Source organism: Oncorhynchus clarkii, chromosome 9 (genome assembly GCF_045791955.1).
Source record: "Oncorhynchus clarkii lewisi isolate Uvic-CL-2024 chromosome 9, UVic_Ocla_1.0, whole genome shotgun sequence".
NCBI classification, from domain to species: domain Eukaryota; kingdom Metazoa; phylum Chordata; class Actinopteri; order Salmoniformes; family Salmonidae; genus Oncorhynchus; species Oncorhynchus clarkii.
Genome location: NC_092155.1, coordinates 2,466,131 through 2,489,280, shown reverse-complemented (window position 1 = coordinate 2,489,280; position 23,150 = coordinate 2,466,131). Strand labels below are relative to the sequence as shown.

The 23,150-nt window shown below is 39.7% G+C and overlaps 1 protein-coding gene across 1 annotated transcript in view; it reads left to right on the top strand.

Annotated features, from left to right (window-relative positions):
* Positions 1-5,771: 5,771 nt before the first annotated feature.
* LOC139415756 (low affinity immunoglobulin gamma Fc region receptor III-A-like) overlaps positions 5,772-23,150 on the top strand; it is a 28,617-nt gene continuing 11,238 nt past the window's right edge. The window contains exons 1-3 of the mRNA XM_071163835.1: positions 5,772-5,831; positions 14,925-14,969; positions 19,343-19,603. Of these exons, the coding sequence (XP_071019936.1) occupies positions 5,792-5,831; positions 14,925-14,969; positions 19,343-19,603 (346 nt within the window). The 5' untranslated portion in view covers positions 5,772-5,791. The remainder of the gene's footprint in view (positions 5,832-14,924; positions 14,970-19,342; positions 19,604-23,150) is intronic.

The following is a 23,150-nucleotide window of genomic DNA, read 5'->3' as shown; positions in this document are numbered from 1 at the left end:
TATTTCTCACATGTAGGACAGTAAGTGTCTGTGCATGGACTGTGCAGATGTATTTCTCACATGTAGGACAGTATGTAAGTGTCTGTACATGGACTGTGCAGATGTATTTCTCACATGTAGGACAGTATGCAAGTGTCTGTACCTGGACTGTGCAGATGTATTTCTCACATGTAGGACAGTATGTAAGTGTCTGTACATGGACTGTGCAGATGTATTTCTCACATGTAGGACAGTATGTAAGTGTCTGTACATGGACTGTGCAGATGTATTTCTCACATGTAGGACAGTATGTAAGTGTCTGTACCTGGACTGTGCAGATGTATTTCTCACATGTAGGACAGTATGTAAGTGTCTGTACATGGACTGTGCAGATGTATTTCTCACATGTAGGACAGTATGTAAGTGTCTGTACCTGGACTGTGCAGATGTATTTCTCACATGTAGGACAGTATGTAAGTGTCTGTACATGGACTGTGCAGATGTATTTCTCACATGTAGGACAGTATGTAAGTGTCTGTACCTGGACTGTGCAGATGTATTTCTCACATGTAGGACAGTATGTAAGTGTCTGTACCTGGACTGTGCAGATGTATTTCTCACATGTAGGACAGTATGTAAGTGTCTGTACCTGGACTGTGCAGATGTATTTCTCACATGTAGGACAGTATGTAAGTGTCTGTACATGGACTGTGCAGATGTATTTCTCACATGTAGGACAGTATGTAAGTGTCTGTACATGGACTGTGCAGATGTATTTCTCACATGTAGGACAGTATGTAAGTGTCTGTACATGGACTGTGCAGATGTATTTCTCACATGTAGGACAGTATGTAAGTGTCTGTACATGGACTGTGCAGATGTATTTCTCACATGTAGGACAGTATGTAAGTGTCTGTACATGGACTGTGCAGATGTATTTCTCACATGTAGGACATAGTGTTTGTTTTACAGTCCTTAATTGGGGGCAGAATTGGCATCTCATCCTCTTGCCTTCTCCAGCTGCAGCCTCAGGTGGATCAGGACAAGATACAGCCCCCTTATCTCAGCTCACTGGTCACCATAGCAACACCCACTCCTAGTATATTTCACTGGTCATCCCCAAACCCAACACCTCCTTTCGCCGCATTTCCTTCCAGTTCTCATATCTCCCTCACTAACTTCAAGCATCGGTTGTCATCAGCAGCTAACCAATCACTGCAGCTGTACACAGCCCATCTGTAAATAACCCATCCAACTACCTACCTCATCCCCATATAATTTTTTTTGGGGGGGGTTCTGTTCTTTTGCATACCAGTATTCTTACTTGCACAAAATCATCTGCACCTCTATCACTCCAGTGTTAATTGCTCAATTGTAATTACTTCACCACTATGGCCTATTTATTGCCTTACCTCCTTACTTAATTTTCACACACTGTATACAGATTTTCTATTGTGTTATTGACTGTACGTTTGTTTATCCCATGTGTAACTCTGTGTTGTTGTTTGTGTCGCACTGCTTTGCTTTATCTTGGCCAGGTCTCAGCTGTAAATTAGATCTTGTTCTCAACTGGCCTACCTGGTTAAATAAAGGTGAAATTAATCAAATAAAAAAACAGCTTTCAAGCTTTCAAAAGCGCTGCAGAGGCTGCTGTGTTGGGGCTCCCTTATTTGAATGGGTGGAGTTACAAGGGCCTTTCCGAGCTGCTCCAGGAACACCCTCCTCTTGTTTCGCTTATCAGGCATCCAGGTAGGGTTGGTATGAGGACACATCAATGACGTAATGGAAGATGACCAGGGGCCAGCAGCAGTCATCCTCCTGCAGCTGTTATTTCCAATCACCTTGTCCAGGTTGTCCACACCTCCTTTGTTGTGGTTATAATTCAGAATGATGGCTGATTTCTTGTCCTCACGATCACTGATCTCAGCAGTTTTGTGCAGTGTGGTCAAGAGGACCACATTCTTGTTCCTCTTTGGGAGGTAAGAAACTAGAGTGGTGGTGGTGGTGAAGGCAAACTTTGATGAGACGGCCTCTTATCCCTGTTTGTGAGAAGTGCAGGGGGGAGCTCAGGCTTGTTCTTTCTAACTGTGCCAACTATGGTGGTCTTCCTCTTCTGTAGATGCTGGCTGAGTTCAATCGGTAGCACACATAATCTCAATTTGTCATTGTGTGTGTGTGTGTGTGTATTTGTGGTTTTTGTGGTGTGTAAATGATTTTATAACAGCAGGGTCAAAATGATGAACAAAGGGGGTTTTCTCTGCTGTTAAACACAGTGGCAGGTCATGTTTTCCCCTTAAGACAACACAAGAGTTAAGCACACTGTGTTTGTCTACTGTTGTGACTTAGATGTCGATCAGATCAAATGACCAATATATGCAGAAATCCAGCTAATTCCAAAGGGTTCACATACTTTTTCTTGCCACTGTTGATAGATAGATATACACAGACAATAAATATATATAAAATATATACAGTACCAGTCAGAAGTTTGGACACACCGACACATTCAATGGTTTATCTTCATATATACTATTTTCTACAATATAGAATAAAGGTGAAGACATCAAAACAATGAAACAACACATGGAATCATGTAGTAACCAAGAAAGTGTTAACAAAATATATTTTATATTTGAGATTCTTCAAATATCCACCCACCTGTCTGAGAATACTTGTCACACACTGGTCTTAGTATTTTGTGTTTTCTTTATTATTTTGGTCAGGCCAGGGTGTGACATGGGTTTATTTATGTGCTGTGTTTTGTCTGGGGTTGTTTGTAGGTATAGGATTGTGGTTTAGAGTAGTACTCTAGTTAAGTCTATGGTTGCCTAGAGTGGTTCTCAATCAGAGGCAGGTGTTTATCGGTGTCTGTGATTGGGAACCATATGTAGGCAGCCATATTCTTTAGGTCTCTTGTGGGTGATTGTTCCTGTCTCTGTGTTTTCACCAGATAGGGCTGTTTTAGGTTTTCACATTTGTTGTTTTTGTTAGTCTGTTCATGTGTAGTGTCTTTATTAAAGAACCATGAATAGAAACCACGCTGCGTTTTGGTCTGCCTCTCCTTCACCACAAGAAAACCATTACAATACTGCTCATTGACTACAGCTCAGCATTCAATACCATGTTGCCCACAAAGCTCATCACTAAGCTAAGGATCCTGGGACTAAACGCCTCCATCTGCAACTGGATCCTGGACTTCCTGACGGGCCGCCCCAGGTGGTAAGGGTAGGCAACAACACATCTGCCATGCTGATCCTCAACACTGGGGCCCCTCAGTGTTGCATGCTTAGTCCCCTACTATACTCCCTGTTCACCCACTACTGCGTGGCCAAGCACGACTCCAACACCATCATTAAGTTTGCTGACTACACAACAGTGGTAGGCCTGATCACCGACAACGATGAGACAGCATACAGGGAGGAGGTCATAGACCTTGCAGAGTGGTGCCAGGACAGCAACCTCTCCCTCAATGTGAGCAAGACAAATGAGATGATCGTAGCCTTAGAGAAATGGAGGGCCGAACAGGCTCCCATTAACATTGATGGGGCTGCAGTGGAGCGGATCGAGAGCTTCAAGTTCCATGGTATCCACATCACCAACAAACTATCATGGTTCAAACACACCAAGACAGTCATGAAGAGAGCACGACAACACCTTTTCCCCCTCAGAAGACTGAAAAGATTTGTCATGGGTCCCCAGATCCTCAAAAAGTTCTACAGCTGCACCATCGAGAGCCTCCTGACCAGTTTCATCACCACCTGGTATGGCAACTGCTCGGCATCTCGACAGTATGGCACTACAGAGGGACCTATATACTAGGCGGTGTCAGAGGACAGCCCAAAAAATTGTTAAAGACTCCAGTCACCCAGTCATAAACTGTTCTCTCTGCTACCGCACGGCAAGAGGTACCGGAGTGCCAAGTCTAGGAAGAAAAGGCTCCTCGACAGCCTCCTACCCCCAAGCCTTAAGGCAGCTGAACAATTAATCAAATGGCCACCCAGACTATTTATATTACCATCCCACCCCCCCTTGTTTTTACACTGCTGCTACTCGCTGTATATTATCTATGCATAGTCACTTTACAAATGACCTTGACTAACCTGTACCCCCGCACATTGACTCGGTACCGGTACCCCCTGTATATAGCCTCCACATTGACTCTGTACTGGTACCCCCTGTATATAGCCTCCACATTGACTCGGTACCGGTACCCCCTGTATATAGCCTCCACATTGACTCTGTACCGGTACCCCCTGTATATAGCCTCCACATTGACTCTGTACCAGTACCCCCTGTATATAGCCTCCACATTGACTCTGTACCGGTACCCCCTGTATATAGCCTCCACATTGACTCTGTACCGGTACCCCCTGTATATCGCCTTGTTATTGTTGTCATTTTATTGTGTTACTTTTTGATTTGATTTGTTTTCACATTAGTTTATTTATTAAATATTTTCTTCACTCTATTTCTTGAACTGCATTGTTGGTTAAGGGCTTGTCAGTAAGCATTTCACAGTAAGGTCTTCAACTGTTGTATTCAGTGTATGTGACAAATAACATTTGAAGGGCTTGTCAGCATTTTACAGTAAGGTGTTGTATTGAGTATTCAGCGCACGTGACAAATACGATTTGATTTGATTTTGCCTTGATGTCAGCTTTGCACACTCTTGGCATTCTCTCAACCAGCTTCAACTGGAATGCTTTTCACTTTGCGATCCAACTCATCCTAAACCATCTCAATTGGGTTGAGGTTGGGTGATTGTGGAGGCCAGGTCATCTGATGCAGCAATCCATCACTCTCCGTCTTGGTTAAATAGCCCTTACACAGACTGGAGGAGTGTTGGGTCATTGTCCTATTGATAAACAAATGATAGTCCCAGTAAGTGCAAACCAGACAGTGTCACCAGCACAGCACCCCCACACCATCACACCTCCTCCTCCATGCTTCATGGTGGGAACCACACATACGGAGTAGGGATTAGAGGTCAATCCTCTCAGATCTACAGTAGTGACTGATAGTAGGGGTTAGGAGTCAATCCTCTCAGATCTACAGTAGTGACTGAAAGTAGGGGATAGAGGTCAATCCTCTCAGATCTACAGTAGTGACTGAAAGTAGGGGTTAGGAGTCAATCCTCTCAGATCTACAGTAGTGACTGATAGTAGGGGTTAGGAGTCAATCCTCTCAGATCTACAGTAGTGACTGAAAGTAGGGGATAGAGGTCAATCCTCTCAGATCTACAGTAGTGACTGATAGTAGGGGTTAGGAGTCAATCCTCTCAGATCTACAGTAGTGACTGAAAGTAGGGGATAGAGGTCAATCCTCTCAGATCTATAGTAGTGGCTGATAGTAGGGGACAGAGGTCAACCCTCTCAGATCTACAGTAGTGACTGATAGTAGGGGATAGAGGTCAATCCGCTCAGATCTACAGTAGTGTCTGATAGTAGGGGATAGAGGTCAATCCTCTCAGATCTACAGTAGTGTCTGACAGTAGGGGTTAGAGGTCAGTCCTCTCAGATCTACAGTAGTGTCTGACAGTAGGGGTTAGAGGTCAGTCCTCTCAGAATAACACAGTTGAGCACATGGAAATGGTTGGCATTAACGGATATGATTCTAGTCCAGGGGTGGGAGAAGTGGCAATGAAGAAATATACAGTGGTAGAGGAGGTATAGACAAAATAATCTACTCTCTCTTCCTCTGTTTCACCACGTCGTCAGCAGGGTCTTGTGTGTGTGGTCAAAACAGGAAAGAGGAGGATGGTCTATAAGTCTGTAACTGGAGATCACAGAGTCTCATTGAGAAGCAAGACAGGATGGAACAGGATGAACTCACACCACTCTGCTGGCAGATTTGTAAGTACTCTGTGTGTGTGTGTGTGTGTGTGTGTGTGTAGGTGTGTGTGTGTGTGTACGTGTGTGTGTGTGTACGTGTGTGTGTGTGTGTGTGTGTGTGTGTGTGTGTGTGTGTGTGTGTGTGTGTGCGTGTGTGCGTGTGTGTGTGTCGGCAGGTGAGATGGAACACATCTATCTTATGATTATCTGTATGGTTTAATACGTGCTAAAATCTGTTTAATATCTACAGTTGAAGTCAAAAGTTTATTTACACATGTTGGAGTCATTAAAACTTGTTTTTCAATCACACCACATTTCTTGTTAACAAACTATAGTTTTGGAAAGTCGGTTAGGACATCTGCTTTGTGCATGACACAAGTCATTTTCCCAACAATTGTTTGCAGTCAGATTATTTCACTTACAATTCACTGTATCACAAGTCCAGTGGGTCAGAAGTTTACATACACTAAGTTGAATGTGCCTTTAAACAGCTTGGACATTTCCAGAAAATTATGTCATGGCTTTACAGGCTTCTGACAGGCTAATTGACATCATTTGAGTCAATTTGACAGTGTACCTGTGGATGTATTTCAAGGCCTACCTTCAAACTCAGTGCCTCTTTGCTTGACATCATGGGAAAATCAAAAGAAATCAGCCAAGACCTCAGAAAAAATTGCAGACCTCCACACGTCTGGTTTATCCTTGGGAGCAATTTCCAAACCCCTGAAGGTACCACGTTCATCTGTACTAACAATAGCACACAAGTATAAATGTAACAGGATAGACTTTACGTCCGTCCCCTCGCCCCGACCTGGGCGCGAACCAGGGATGCTCTGCACACGTCAACAGTCACCCTCGAAGCATCGTTACCCATCGCTCCACAAAAGCCTTGGAATTTTTGTCTGCGTTGTCGTGACCGCTCTTTCCGGTGGATTCCTACGCACCAAACTAACAGAGGTTTTTGGAAATAAAATATATCTTTATGGAACAAAAGGAAATTTGTTGTCTAACTAGCTAGCCATTTCACATCTGTTACATAAACACCATGGGACCACCCAGCCGTCATACCGACTCGTTCTGTCTCCTAGAGATGAACGTACTTTAGTGCAAAAAGTGCAAATCAATCCCAGAACATCAGCAAAGGACCTTGTGAAGATGCTGGAGGAGACAGGAACAAAAGTATATATTTCCACAGAGTCCAATATCGACATCACCTGAAAGGCAATTCAGCAAGGAAGAAGCCACTTCTCCAAAAACGCCATAAAAAAAACAGACTACGGTCTGCAACTGCACATGGGGACGAAGATGGTCATTTTTAGAGAAATGGTCTGATGAAACAAAAATTGAAATGTTTCGCCATAATGACCATAGTTATGTTTGGAGGAAAAAGGTGGATGCTTGCAAGTCGAAGAGCAGCACCCCAACCGTGAGGCATGGGGGTGGCAGTATCATGTTGTGGGGGTGCTTTGCTCCAGGAGGGACTGTTCCACTTCACAAAATAGATGGCATCATGAGGCAGGAAAATGATGTGGATATTATTGAAGCACCATCTCCAGACATCAGTCAGGAAGTTAAAGCTTGGTCGCAAATGGGTCTTCCAAAAGGACATTGACTTCCAAAGTTGTGGCAAAATGGCTTAGGGACAACAAAGTCAAGGTATTGGAGTGGCCATAACAAAGCCCTGACCTCAATCCTATAGAAAATTTGTGGGCAGAACTGAAAAAGCGCTTGTGAGCACGGAGGCCTACAAACCTGACTGTCAGGAGGAATGGGCCAAAATTCACCCAACTTAATGTGGGAAGCTTGTGAAGGCTACCTGATAGATTTGACCCAAGTTAAACAATTTAAAGGCAACACCACCAAGTACAAATTGCGTGTATGTAAATTTCGGACCTATTGGGAATGTGAAGCTGAAAAAAATTATTCTCTCTTCTATTATTCTGACATTTCACATTCTTAAAGTAAAGTGGTGATCCTAACTGACCTAAAACAGGGCATTTTTTACTAGGATTAAATGTCAGGAATTGTGAAAAACTGAGTTTATATGTATTTGGCTAAGGTGTATGTAAACATCCGACTTCAAATGTATATAGTTTAATATCTATATAGTTTAATATCTATATAGTTTAATATCTATATAGTTTAATATCTATATAGTTGAAAATCTATATAGTTTAATATCTATATAGTTTAATATCTATATCGTTTAATATGTATATGTTTTATGTATATGTTTTAATATCTATATGTTTAAATATCTATATAGGTTAATATCTGCATGGTTTAATATCTAGATAGTTTAATATCTATATAGTTTAATAACTTGACGATCTTGGCTCTAACTAGAACAGCAAACGGCCCTGGGAAATGAATAATAACTTCAGCTAGGGAGCCAGCCAGTTAACGTTAGCTAGCTAGCTAGCTAACAGTACACTTTAGCTTAAGACATATAGCTAGCTAACAGTACACTTTAGCTTGAAATGAACCACTGTCTGTCAAAATTAGACACGTGTATAGTTGTCACGCCTGCTCCCTCGAGGGTGCCAGGCTGCCCAGCACTGCGCACTCCTGCCACCATCATTACGCACACCTGCTTCCCTCGTCACGTGCATCAGCGATTTTTTGCACTCACCTGGACTCAATCACCTGTGTCATTACCGCCCCTATATCTGTCTGTTCCCCAGAGCTGTTCCCTGCTTCAGCATTAATTGTTGTATGTCAAATCAAATCAAATGAAATTTTATTTGTCATATACACATGGTTAGCAGATGTTAATGCGAGTGTAGCGAAATGCTTGTGATTCTAGTTCCGACAATGCAGTAATAACCAACGAGTAATCTAGCTAACAATTCCAAAACTACTACCTTATACACACAAGTGTAAAGGGATAAAGAATATGTACATAAAGATATATGAATGAGTGATGGTACAGAGCGGCATAGGCAAGATGCAGTAAATGGTATCGAGTACAGTATATACATATGAGATGAGTATGTAAACAAAGTGGCATAGTTTAAAGTGGCTAGTGATACATGTTTTACAAAAAGATGCAGTAGATGATATAGAGTACAGTATATACGTATACATATGAGATAAATAATGTAGGGTATGTAAACATTATATTAAGTAGAATTGTTTAAAGTGGCTAGTGATATATTTTACATAAATTCCCATTATTAAAGTGGCTGGAGTTGAGTCAGTGTGTTGGCAGCAGCCACTCAATGTTAGTGGTGGCTGTTTAACAGTCTGATGGCCTTGAGATAGAAGCTGTTTTTCAGTCTCTCGGTCCCAGCTTTGATGCACCTGTACTGACCTCGCCTTCTGGATGATAGCGTGGTGAACAGGCAGTGGCTCGGGTGGTTGTTGTCCTTGATGATCTTTATGGCCTTCCTGTGACATCGGGTGGTGTAGGTGTCCTGGAGGGCAGGTAGTTTGCCCCCGGTGATGCGTTGTGCAGACCTCACTACCCTCTGGAGAGCCTTACGGTTGTAGGTGGAGCAGTTGCCGTACCAGGCGGTGATACGGCCCGACAGGATGCTCTCGATTGTGCATCTGTAGAAGTTTGTGAGTGCTTTTGGTGACAAGCCGAATTTCTTCAGCCTCCTGAGGTTGAAGAGGCGCTGCTGCGCCTTCTTCACGATGCTGTCTGTGTGGGTGGACCAATTCAGTTTGTCTGTGATGTGTACGCCGAGGAACTTAAAACTTGCTACCCTCTCCACTACTGTTCCATCGATGTGGATAGGGGGGTGTTCCCTCTGCTGTTTCCTGAAGTCCACAATCATCTCCTTAGTTTTGCTGACGTTGAGTGTGAGGTTATGTCTTTGTATTACCCAGTTCTGATGCTGTTCCTGTCCCATCCCTTATCTGTGGAAAATTAAACGTTCACTCTCCATACCTGCTTCTCATCTCCAGCATCGGTTCTTACAGATTGCTGAAGTCCATTACCCTCAGTGTAGTTATCCCCGTGTTCTGTGTTTGACTTTTGCCAGTTTGTTTTGTTCGTCAAGCCTATCAGCGTTTTCCCCCTTGCTTCTGTCTTGTCTAAGTTCCTGTTTTCTAGATTTCCCAGTTTTGACCATTCTGCCTGCCCTGACCCTGACCCTGAGCCTGCCTGCCTAGCGTCCTGTACCTTTGCCCCACTACTCTGGATTACTGAACTCTGCCTGCCTGCCATCCTGAACCTTTGCCCCACTACTCTAGATTACTGACCTCTGCCTTACTGACCTCTGCCTGCCTGCCATCCTGAACCTTTGCCCCACTACTCTGGATTACTGAGCTCTGCCTGCCTGCCATCCTGTACCTTTGTCCCACTACTCTGGATTACTGAGCTCTGCCTGCCTGCCATCCTGTACCTTTGCCCCACTACTCTGGATTACTGAGCTCTGCCTACCTGCCGTCCTGTACCTTTGCCACACTACTCTGGATTACTGCCCTCTTTCTGCCTGCCATCCTGTAACCTTTGCCCCACTACTATGGATTACTACCCTCTGCCTGCCTGCCATCCTGTACCTTTGCCACACTACTCTGGATTACTGCCCTCTGTCTGCCTGCCATCCTGTAGCTTTGTCCCACCACTCTGGATTACTGCCCTCTGTCTGCCTGCCATCCTGTACCTTTTCCCCACCACTCTGGATTTACTGCCCTCTGCCTGCCTGCCATCCTGTACCTTTGCCACACTACTCTGGATTACTGCCCTCTGTCTGCCCTTGACCTGTCCTTTTTCCTGCCCTTGTTCAAATATTAAACTTGTATTACTTCGTCACGGTCTGCACATGGGTCTTACCTTAAAACGTGATTAATAGTTAGCTAACAATCTTTTGTACATCTCGTTGTAATGTAAAATGTACCTTATTTTAGCGCCCCCAAAAAAACGTAATACTTCCAGGTCAACTGTAATACGAATACCATTGTAAAGCACAATTTCTTCCCTTTCCAGCAAAATCAATGACAAGACCACCATGATTGAAGAAGGCAATGAACTCCATCGGTTGTTTTTAAAAATGGCGGGTGTGACACTTCACAATTTAACATACAGCGTCAGAGGAGTCCGTTTTTTTCTATATTTCTCCAATACTATCGGGCCATTAACATATCAATCAATGCTTGAATAGAAACGCAGTTCACACCCCAGATTTCGATGCCAACACAGTCGCTACAGTCCAATTAGTTTTTATTGCAGCCTTGTTTGAATGCCGCGGTTGTGCAAATTTGAATGGAATAGGTTTAGTCAACAGTAATATCTGAAAATGTAGCGAGCTAACGCTAGACTATCTTATCATCATCGTGCATGGTGGACACGTCTCCCTATCAGGAATGTCATACCACGGTTGCCCTTAGTTTGAAGATGTAATCCGGAGACAGGTGTTTTCTCCATCTCCTTAGATATCATACTCAAATTCCACTGATTTCAAAACTTGATCCTCCAGAAAGTGGAAATCAACACTTATGCAGCTCCACTACACAATACTTTTTTTCCCTGCATTCGACAGGATTACCAACACAGACTGACGAGCTGAAATAGATAGAAGCCTTCTATATAGCAGACTAATCTGAACTCTTCTCTCGGCATGTACAGACCACTCATTATCCCAGCCAATCATGGCTAGTGGGAAGGCTGCTAACTTTTTCTGTTGCTTAACCAACTAGGCTCATAATTTAACAATTGTATTCATATTTCCAGACAGCATACACGTTTGTTAATAAGGCACATGAAAGTTCACATGTTCAAGAAGGCGTTTCTGCCAAAAAAAACGCATTTTCATAAAAACCATTTTTACAGTCCTGTGAAGTTGTGACCTGCGACATTTCCTGAATCGGGTCTGTTGAGGAAATTTCCTTTATTACCAAATAATGAGAGAGCAAACCACACACAAGTCAAATATATATTATAAAGTCCATCTTTAATTATATGAGCTTCACCATAGCCATGTGACTCTCAGATCAATTCAGCGTCTATAAATGAATTCTCTGAGAGTGCTTACAAAACAGTTCTTAGTATCATTTATAGCCAAGACTCACACCCATCTCAACTCACATGACGAAACACAGATCTCAGGAACAGTTCACAAAGAACCTTTTACTTGACAGAGGAGTATCCCATAGCCAGATAGCATTAGCTATAAATTATCGTTCAGTTTGGTCTCCTAAACGAAGTTCCTATCTCGTTCTTGGTACCACTTAGGACCAAACCATTACCTCATCCAATGGCATATATCAATTGTCAATTCTAGATACTCCCATCTCAAATACATCTCCTCCTGGACAAGATCACCGAGACAGTGAGCCTCTTAGGTCATATATTAGATCAAGATAAGGGCAACCTCAGAGGGGACATACAATAGTTACAGACACATTCCCATAAGAAGACAAGCCTCCATTCTGTCCTCCTCCCCTTCTGATATTCTTCATAGCATCACATGGTTTAATGCAGATACATTGACGTATGAAGACAAGCTTGACCTCTCCCCTCTCTGGGCTCGTAGTGACTAAGCCCTAGCAGAGAAGGGATAACTGCAAACTGCCAACAGTATTATCCAAAAGAAGACACCCTAATGACAAATATCTCACATAAGCAGTATTATGTAAATAAAACATCTCATTTATCAATGTTACCTAACTAATTCTGATTCATCCCCAACGGGATGAGAAAGCTCAGGACACATTTCATATAAGAAAGCTCAGGACACATTTTAGTTTTTGGGACAGATATTTAACCCCTTATTTTTGTTGGCACAAAACGATATTTGCAAAAATCGCTGAAGTTGGAGACTTGTATCTCCCTCACCAACTTCAAACATCTGCTATCTGAGCAGCTAACCGATCGCTGCAGCTGTACATAGTCTATCGGTAAACAGCCCACCCAATTTACCTACCTCATCCCCATACTGTTTATATTTATTTACTTTTCTGCTCTTTTGCACACCAATATCTCTACCTGTACATGACCATCTGATCATTTATCACTCCAGTGTTAATCTGCTAAATTGTAATTATTCGCCTACCTCCTCATGCCTTTTGCACACAATGTATATAGACTCTTTTTTTTCTACTGTGTTATTGACTTGTTAATTGTTTACTCCATGTGTAACTCTGTGTTGTCTGTTCACACTGCTATGCCTTATCTTGGCCAGGTCGCAGTTGTAAATGAGAACTTGTTCTCAACTAGCCTACCTGGTTAAATAAAGGTGAAATAAAAATAAATAAAAAAATATCCATGCTTCCATTAATTTGTATAGGTTACCTTCAGATGAAGGTTTAATATCTATATATATCTCCATACTACCATTCATTTGTATGAGTCTCCCCTTTCCATAGTGGGGTCATATTAGTTTGTAGCTGAGAGTCTCCTCTTTCCATGGTGGGGTCATATTAGTTTGTATCTGAGAGTCTCCTCTTTCCACAGTGGGGTCATATTAGTTTGTAGCTGAGAGTCTCCTCTTTCCATGGTGGGGTCATATTAGTTTGTAACTGAGTCTCCTCTTTCCATAGTGGGGTCATATTAGTTTGTAGCTGAGTCTCCTCTTTCCATGGTGGGGTCATATTAGTTTGTAGCTGAGTCTCCTCTTTCCATAGGGGGTCATATTAGTTTGTAGCTGAGATTCTCCCCTTTCCATAGTTGGGATAGTTGGTCATATTAGTCTGTAACTGAGTCTCCCCTTTCCACGAGACTTGTGGGAGTTGTAGAGTGCCATTCCACACAGATGTGGAAGTCCAACATAGTCTGATGCTGAGGATTGCAACACAGCCGATGCAAAAACACAGATCTCTTAAATTTACGGATTTTGATGGGAATTTTTGCAGTATGTTAATAAGATTCACACAAGAATGTGTTAATAGACTATTAAGGAAATTAATATCTGTGGTGCAGCTCAGTGTTTCCATTATGTACCATAGTGATAGTTCTCTCTGTGTGTTTCAGTGTTTCCATCATGAACCATAGTGATAGTTCTCTCTGTGTGTTTCAGTGTTTACATCATGTACCATAGTGATAGTTCTCTCTGTGTGTTTCAGTGTTTACATCATGTACCATGGTGATAGTTCTCTCTGTGTGTTTCAGTGTTTACATCATGCACCATAGTGATAGTTCTCTGTGTGTGTTTCAGTGTTTACATCATGTACCATAGTGATAGTTCTCTCTGTGTGGTTCAGTGTTTACATTATGTACCATAGTGATAGTTCTCTCTGTGTGTTTCAGTGTTTACATTATGTACCATAGTGATAGTTCTCTCTGTGTGTTTCAGTGTTTACATCATGTACCATAGTGATAGTTATCTCTGTGTGTTTCAGTGTTTACATTATGTACCATAGTGATAGTTCTCTCTGTGTGTTTCAGTGTTTACATTATGTACCATAGTGATAGTTCTCTCTGTGTGTTTCAGTGTTTACATTATGTACCATAGTGATAGTTCTCTCTGTGTGTTTCAGTGTTTACATCATGTACCATAGTGATAGTTCTCTCTGTGTGTTTCAGTGTTTCCATCATGTACCATAGTAATAGTTCTCTCTGTGTGTCAGTGTTTCCATCATGTACCATAGTGATAGTTCTCTCTGTGTGTTTCAGTGTTTACATCATGTACCATAGTGATAGTTCTCTCTGTGTGTTTCAGTGTTTACATTATGTACCATAGTGATAGTTCTCTCTGTGTGTTTCAGTGTTTACATCATGTACCATAGTGATAGTTCTCTCTGTGTGTTTCAGTGTTTACATCATGTACCATAGTGATAGTTCTCTCTGTGTGTTTCAGTGTTTACATCATGTACCATAGTGATAGTTCTCTCTGTGTGTTTCAGTGTTTACATCATGTACCATGGTGATAGTTCTCTCTGTGTGGTTCAGTGTTTACATTATGTACCATAGTGATAGTTCTCTCTGTGTGTTTCAGTGTTTACATTATGTACCATAGTGATAGTTCTCTCTGTGTGTTTCAGTGTTTCCATCATGTACCATAGTGATAGTTCTCTCTGTGTGTTTCAGTGTTTCCATCATGTACCATAGTGATAGTTCTCTCTGTGTGTGTTTCAGTGTTTACATCATGTACCATGGTGATAGTTCTCTCTGTGTGTTTCAGTGTTTACATCATGTACCATAGTGATAGTTCTCTCTGTGTGTTTCAGTGCTGTTGAGTACACTGGTATACTGTAGCCTCGGACAAGGTGGAGGTGAGTACATTTCTCTATATTCATCACCTGTTCTATAATAGTAACATTTCTCTGTATTCATCACCTGTTCTATAATAGTAACGTTTCTCTATATTCATCACCTGTTCTATAATAGTAACATTTCTCTATATTCATCACCTGTTCTATAATAGTAACATTTCTCTATATTCATCACCTGTTCCATAATAGTAACATTTCTCTATATTCATCACCTGTTCTATAATAGTAACATGTCTTCCTGTCTCTTCATTGGTTGTGACTTCATGTCAGTCTCCAGTCCTTATTCTCTTAGTAACGAAGGTGCCATAAAGAATCTCCACCTTTTCCAGCTGCTCTCACCTGCAACACATCACAGGGTAGAACATGGTACTCTGTGATGTGAGATACAGACTCAAATAGATACATGTTAACAATAACTATAACTATATAACTAACTATAACTAAATAACTATAACTATATAACTAACTATATAACTATAACTATATAACTAACTATATAACTAACTATATAACTAACTATATAACTATAACTATATAACTATAACTAACTATATAACTATAACTATATAACTATAACTATATAACTAACTATATAACTAACTATATAACTAACTATATAACTATAACTATATAACTAACTATATAACTATAACTATATAACTAACTATATAACTATAACTATATAACTAACTATATAACTAACTGTATAGATATAGATAACTATATAACTAACTATATAACTATATAACTATAACCATATAACTATAATTATATAACTAACTATATAACTATAGCTATATAACTAACTATATAACTATAACTATATAACTAACTATATAACTAACTATATAACTATAACTATATAACTATAACTATATAACTATAACTATATAATTAAATATATAACTATAACTATATAACTAACTATATAACTATAACTATATAACTATAACCATATAACTATAATTATATAACTAACTATATACCTATAACTATATAACTAACTATATAACTAACTATATAACTATAACTATATAACTAACTATATAACTATAACTATATAACTAACTATATAACTAACTATATAACTATAACTATATAACTAACTATATAACTATAACTATATAACTATAACTATATAACTATAACTATATAACTAACCATATAACTATAACTATATAACTATAACTATATAACTAACTATATAACTAACTATATAACTATAACTATATAACTATAACTATATAACTATAACTATATAACTAACTATATAACTAACTATATAACTATAACTATATAACTAACTATATAACTATAACTATATAACTATAACTAAATAACTATAACTATATAACTATAACTAAATAACTATAACTATATAACTATAACTAAATAACTATAACTATATAACTATAACTATATAACTAACTATATAACTAACTATATAACTATAACTATATAACTAACTATATAACTATAACTATATAACTATATAACTATAACTAAATAACTATAACTATATAACTATAACTATATAACTATAACTATATAACTATAACTATATAACTATAACTAAATAACTATAACTATATAACTATAACTATATAACTAACTATATAACTATAACTATATAACTAACTATATAACTAACTATATAACTAACTATATAACTATAACTATTTAACTAACTATATAACTATAACTATAACTATATAACTATAACTATATAAATATAACTATAACTATATAACTAACCAGATAACTATAACTATATAACTAACTATATAACTATAACTATATAACTAACTATATAACTATAACTATATAACTAACTATATAACTATAACCCTGTGGGAGTGAAACAATAGGGTAGTGATAGTCTCTAGATATAATCTAGAGTTAGATATATTGTCTCTATTATGAAAGACTAGGATATAATCTAGAGTTAGATATATTGTCTCTATTATGAAAGACTAGGATATAATCTAGAGTTAGATATATTGTCTCTATTATGAAAGACTAGGATATAATCTAGGGTTAGATATATTGTCTCTATTATGAGACTAGGATATGATCTAGAGTTAGATATATTGTCTCTATTATGAAAGACTAGGATATAATCTAGAGTTAGATATATTGTCTCTATTATGAAAGACTAGGATATAATCTAGAGTTAGATATATTGTCTCTATTATGAAAGACTAGGATAAAATCTGGAGCTAGATATATTGTCTCTATTATATTATGACAGACCAGCTAGATATATTGTCTCTATTATATTATGACAGACCAGCTAGATCTGCTGTCTCTATTATATTATGACAGACCAGCTAAATCTACTGTCTCTATTATATTATGACAGACCAGCTAGATCTATTGTCTCTATTACATTATGACAGACCAGCTATATCTACTGTCTCTATTATATTATGACAGACCAGCTAGGTCTACTGTCTATATTATATTATGACAGACCAGCTAGATCTACTGTCTCTAATATATAATGAAAGACCAGCTAGATCTACTGTCTCTATTATAAAATGACACTGAGTCTGTACATTGGTCTGTCTCTATGGACAGGTTATGGTCACTGAGTATGTATATTTGTCTGTCTCTATGGCAAGGCCAGGCTATGGTGCACACCTAGAATATTTTAGGTGTCAAATTTCAGTTGGGACTTTCATCTAATGATGTATATTTTAAATAGTAAATAAACTAAACTTTGCTGCTCTGCTACACCATCTCCTTCAGCAGGTAGCCTAGTGGTTAAAGTGTTGGGCCAGGAACCAGCAGGTAGCCTAGTGGTTAGAGCATTGGGCCAATAACCAGCAGGTAGCCTAGTGGTTAAAGTGTTGGTTCAATAACCAGCAGGTAGCTTAGTAGTTAAAGTGTTGGGCCAATAACCAGCAGGTAGCCTAGTGGTTAAAGTGTTGGGCCAGTAACCAGCAGGTAGCCTAGTGGTTAGAGTGTTGGGCCAGTAACCAGCAGGTAGCCTAGTGGTTAAAGTGTTGGGCCAATAACCAGCAGGTAGCCTAGTGGTTAAATTGTTGGGCCAATAACCAGCAGGTAGCCTAGTGGTTAGAGTGTTGGGCCAATAACCAGCAGGTAGCCTAGTGGTTAGAGTGTTGGGCCAGTAACCAGCAGGTAGCCTAGTGGTTAAAGTGTTGGGCCAGTAACCAGCAGGTAGCCCAGTGGTTAAAGTGTTGGGCCAATAACCAGCAGGTAGCCTAGTGGTTAAAGTGTTGGGCCAGTAACCAGCAGGTAGCCTAGTGGTTAAAGTGTTGGGCCAATAACCAGCAGGTAGCCCAGTGGTTAAAGTGTTGGGCCAGTAACCAGCAGGTAGCCCAGTGGTTAAAGTGTTGGGCCAATAACCAGCAGGTAGCCTAGTGGTTAGAGTGTTGGGCCAGTAACCAGCAGGTAGCCCAGTGGTTAAAGTGTTGGGCCAGTAACCAGCAGGTAGCCTAGTGGTTAAAGTGTTGGGCCAGTAACCAGCAGGTAGCCTAGTGGTTAAAGTGTTGGGCCAGTAACCAGCAGGTAGCCCAGTGGTTAAAGTGTTGGGCCAATAACCAGCAGGTAGCCCAGTGGTTAAAGTGTTGGGCCAATAACTGAAAAGTTGCTAGTTCAAATCCTTGAGCTGACAAGGTAAACATCTGTTGTTCTGCCACTGAACAAGGCAGTTATCCCTCTGTTTCTAGGCCATCATTGTAAATAAGAATTTGTTCTTAACTTTTTTGCCTAGCTACTAAAAAAGGTTAAATAAAAAAAATAGGACATTTGAGTGTTGACAAATATTATAATCAAAAATCTAGTTGGTGGGTTACATTTATACTGTGTCTTTCTAAATGGAAAATATGCTCTGTTAGAGACTCTATGGCCATTTCAAAACGCACAGATTAACCTCCGGTCAGACCAAGGTCAGTATAGTGTGTGTTGTGTTTGAGGGTTGTTTCTCTTAGGGTGAAATGGTCTCTACTTGGTCTCTACTGATCTGGATCTTTTCTCATATTAATGATAGAGTCTAGTAACGGTAAGAAGTAGAGAAGAAGTAGTAGATTGTTCTATGGTAAGAAGTAGAGAAGAAGTAGTAGATTGTTCCATGGTAAGAAGCAGAGAAGAAGTAGTAGATTGTTCTATGGTAAGAAGTAGAGAAGAAGTAGTAGATTGTTCTAATATGGTTGGCAGTATAATATTACACCTTCCTCTGCACCAACCCTTCTGCATCTCTGTGCCAATACAGGCACTACTGCTCTTGAGGGCCTTCATTTAATACTTTACTTTAGACAATGCAACTCTCTCTATCTCTCTCCCCTTATCACTCTATCTCTCTCCATCCCTCTCTCTCTCTCTTTCGTTCTTTGATCTCTCTCTTCCAGCCTCTCTGAATGTCAGTCCTGACAGATCTCAATTCTTTGAATTTGAGTCTGTCTCTCTGAGCTGTGAGGTTCAGGGGAACTCTGCTGGATGGAGCGTGGTGAGGAACACAGGGAGAGGAACCTTTTCAGAGTGTAATATTGACTGGGGAAAACCACAAGGGTCTTCATGCATTGTGTCACTAATACCATCAGACAGTGGAGTGTACTGGTGTGAGTCTGGGTCTGGAGAACACAGCAATGCTGTCAACATCACAGTACATGGTATGTCCACAAACACCATCTACTAACATTATTGTGTTTAGTGGTTCATCTGGTTTCAGATAGCTGATGTTATGTTTATATATGATGTTTATATATTATACACAGCTGGAGCTGTGATCCTGGAGAGACCTGTTTATACAGAACCAGTCAAAAGTTTGGACACACCTAGTCATTCCAGGGTTTTTCTTTATTTTTACTATTTTCTACATTGTAGAATAATAGTGAATACATCAAAACTATGAAATAACACATATGGAATCATGTAATAACCAAAAAAGTATTAACCTGTTGAATCTATGGGGGCGCTATTTCATTATTGGATAAAAAAACGTGCCCGTTTTAAGCGCAATATTTTGTCACGAAAAGATGCTCGACTATGCATATAATTTCCAGCTTTGGAAAGAAAACAGTCTAACGTTTCCAAAACTGCAAAGATATTATCTGTGAGTGCCACTGAACTCATTCTACAGGCGAAACCAAGATGAAACCTCAAACAGGAAATGAGCAGAATTTCTGAAGCTCTGTTTTCCAATGTCTCCTTATATGGCTGTGAATGCTCCAGGAACGAGCCTGCGCTTTCTGTCGTTTCTTCAAGATGTCTGCAGCATTGTGACGTATTTGTAGGAATATCATTGGAAGATTGGCCATAAGAGACTACATTTTCCAGGGGTCCGCCCGGTGTCCTTTGTCTAAATTGGTGCGCAATCTTCAGTTGCGGGCATTTTCTCCTGGGATTCAGGACAGAAAGCACACTTCCACGAATGATATATCATCGAAGAGATATGTGAAAAACACCTTGAGGATTGGTTCTAAACAACGTTTGCCATGTTTCAGTCGATATTATGGAGTTAATTTGGAAAAAAGTTTGGCGTTTTGATGACTGGATTTTCGGGTTTTTTTGGTAGCCAAACGTGACGCACCAAACGGAGCGATTTCTCCTAAACAAATAATCTTTCAGGAAAAACTGAACATTTGCTATCTAACAGAGTCTCCTCATTGAAAACATCTGAAGTTCTTCAAAGGTAAATTATTTTATTTGAATGCTTTTCTGGTTTTTGTGAAAATGTTGCCTGCTGATTGCTAATGCTAATGCTAACTCTAAATGCTATGCTAGCTAGCTACTGTTACACAAATGATTGTTTTCCTATGGTTGAGAAGCATATTTTGAAAATCTGAGATGACAGTGTTGTTAACAAAAGGCTAAGCTTGAGAGATGGCATATTTATTTCATTTCATTTGCGATTTTCATGAATAGTTAACATTGCGTTATGGTAATGAGCTTAGGTCTATAAATAGAAAACCAGATCTGGGTTTGCTCGTCGCAACTGGTTTCAAACAAATCAAAATATATTTTATATTGGAGATTCTTCAAAGTATTCACCCTTTGCTTTGATGAGAGCTTTCCACGCGCTTGGCATTCTCTCAACCACCTTCATAAGTTAAAACGTTAATTTGTGGAATTTCTTTCCTTCTTAAAACTTCTTAGGGCTGCAGGGGCAGTATTGAGTATCTTGGATGAAAGGTGCCCTGAGGTGCCCAGAGTAAACGGCCTGCTCCTCAGTCCCAGTTGCTAATATATGCATAGTATTAGTACATTTGGATAGAAAACTGTTTGAATGATGTCTGTGAGTATAACAGAACAGAAGTGGCAAATCTGAGGTTGGTCGATTTTCAACCCAGCCCCTATTGAATACACAGTGGTATATGGATCAAGTTGCACTTCCTAGGGCTTCCACTGGATGTCAACAGTCTTTAGAAACTTGAATGAGGCTTCTACTGTGATGTGGGGCTGTAGGAGAGCAGAATGAGTCAGGTGTCTGGCCGAGTGCCAAGTGCTGGTCAGGCGCAATTCACATGATAGCGACCTGCGTTCCATTGCTTCTCTAAGGACATAGGAATTCTCCGGTTGGAACTTTATTGAACATTTATGATAAAAACTTCCTAAAGATTGATTCTATAATTAGTTTGACATGTTTCTTCGGACTGTTATATAACTTTTGAACTTTTCGTCCGACGTTTGGCTTGACCTGCACGAGCGTTTGGATTTGTGTACTAAACACCATAACAATAGGATCTATTTGGACATAAATGATGGACATTATCGAAACAATCAAGCATTTATTGTGGACCTGGGATTCCTAGGAGTGCATTCTGATGAAGATCATTAAAGGTAAGGGAATATTTATAATGTTTATAATGTTTATAATAATTTCTGATTTTTGATTCCAACATGGCGGATATTTTTTTTTTCTGAGCGCTGTCTCATATTATTGCATGGTTTGCTTTTTCCATAAAGTTTTTAAAAAAATCTGACACAGCGGTTGCATTAAGGATATCTATATTTCCAACAATTGTATTTTCATCAACATTTATAATGAGTATTTTTGTAAAATATCACCGGATGTTTTTGGAAATACTGAACATGAAGTCATATGAGTGTCATCTGATGAAGATCATCAAAGGTTAGTGATTAATTTTTATCTCTATTTGTGCTTTTTGTGACTCCTCTCTTTGGCTGGAAATATGGCTGTGTTTATTCTGTGGCTTGGTGGTGATCTAACATAATCGTTTGTGGTGCTTTCTGCTGTAAAGCATTTTTTAAATCAGACACTGTGGCTGGATTAACGAGAATTCTATCTTTAAAATGGTGTAAAATACTTGTATGCTTGAGGAATTTTCATTATGAGATTTTTGGTGTTTTGAATTTGAATTTGAATTGAATTTGATTTTGGCGCCCTGCACTTTCACTGGCTGTTGTCATATTGATCCCGTTAACGGGATTGCAGCCCTAAATTTTTTTAATGAATTTTAGCCAATCCATTGTGTTGTGACAAGGTAGTGGTGGTATACAGAAGATAGCCCTATTTGGTAAAAGACCAAGTCCATATTATGGCAAGAACAGCTCAAATAAGCAAAGAGAAACGACAGTCCATCAATACTTTAAGACATGAAGGTCAGTCAAATCTGGAAAATTTCAAGAACTTTGAAAGTTTCTTCAAGTGTAGTCGCAAAAACCATCAAGCGCTATCTTGAAACTGGCTCTCATGAGGACCACCAGAGGAATGGAAGACCCAGAGTTACCTCTGCTGCAGAGGATAAGTTAATTAGAGTTAGCTGCACCTCAGATTGCAGCCTAAAAAAATGCTTCACGGAGTTCAAGTAACTGTTCAGAGGAGATTGCGTGAATCAGGCCTTCATGGTCAAATTGCTGCAAAGAAACCACTACTAAAGGACACAAATAAGAGGAAGAGACTTGCTTGGGCCAAGAAACACGATCAATGGACATTAGACAGGTGGAAATCTGTCCTTTGGGTCCAAATTTGATATTGTTGGTTCCAATCGCCATGTCTTTGTGAGACGCGGAGTAGGTGAACGGATGATCTCGGTATGTGTGGTTCCCACCATGGAGCATGGAGGCGGAGGTGCGATGGTGTTGGTGTGCTTTGCTGCTGGCACTGTCAGTGATTTATTTAGAATTCGAGGCACACTTAACCTGCATGGCTACCACAGCATTCTGCAGCAATTTGCCATCCCATCTAGTTTGTGC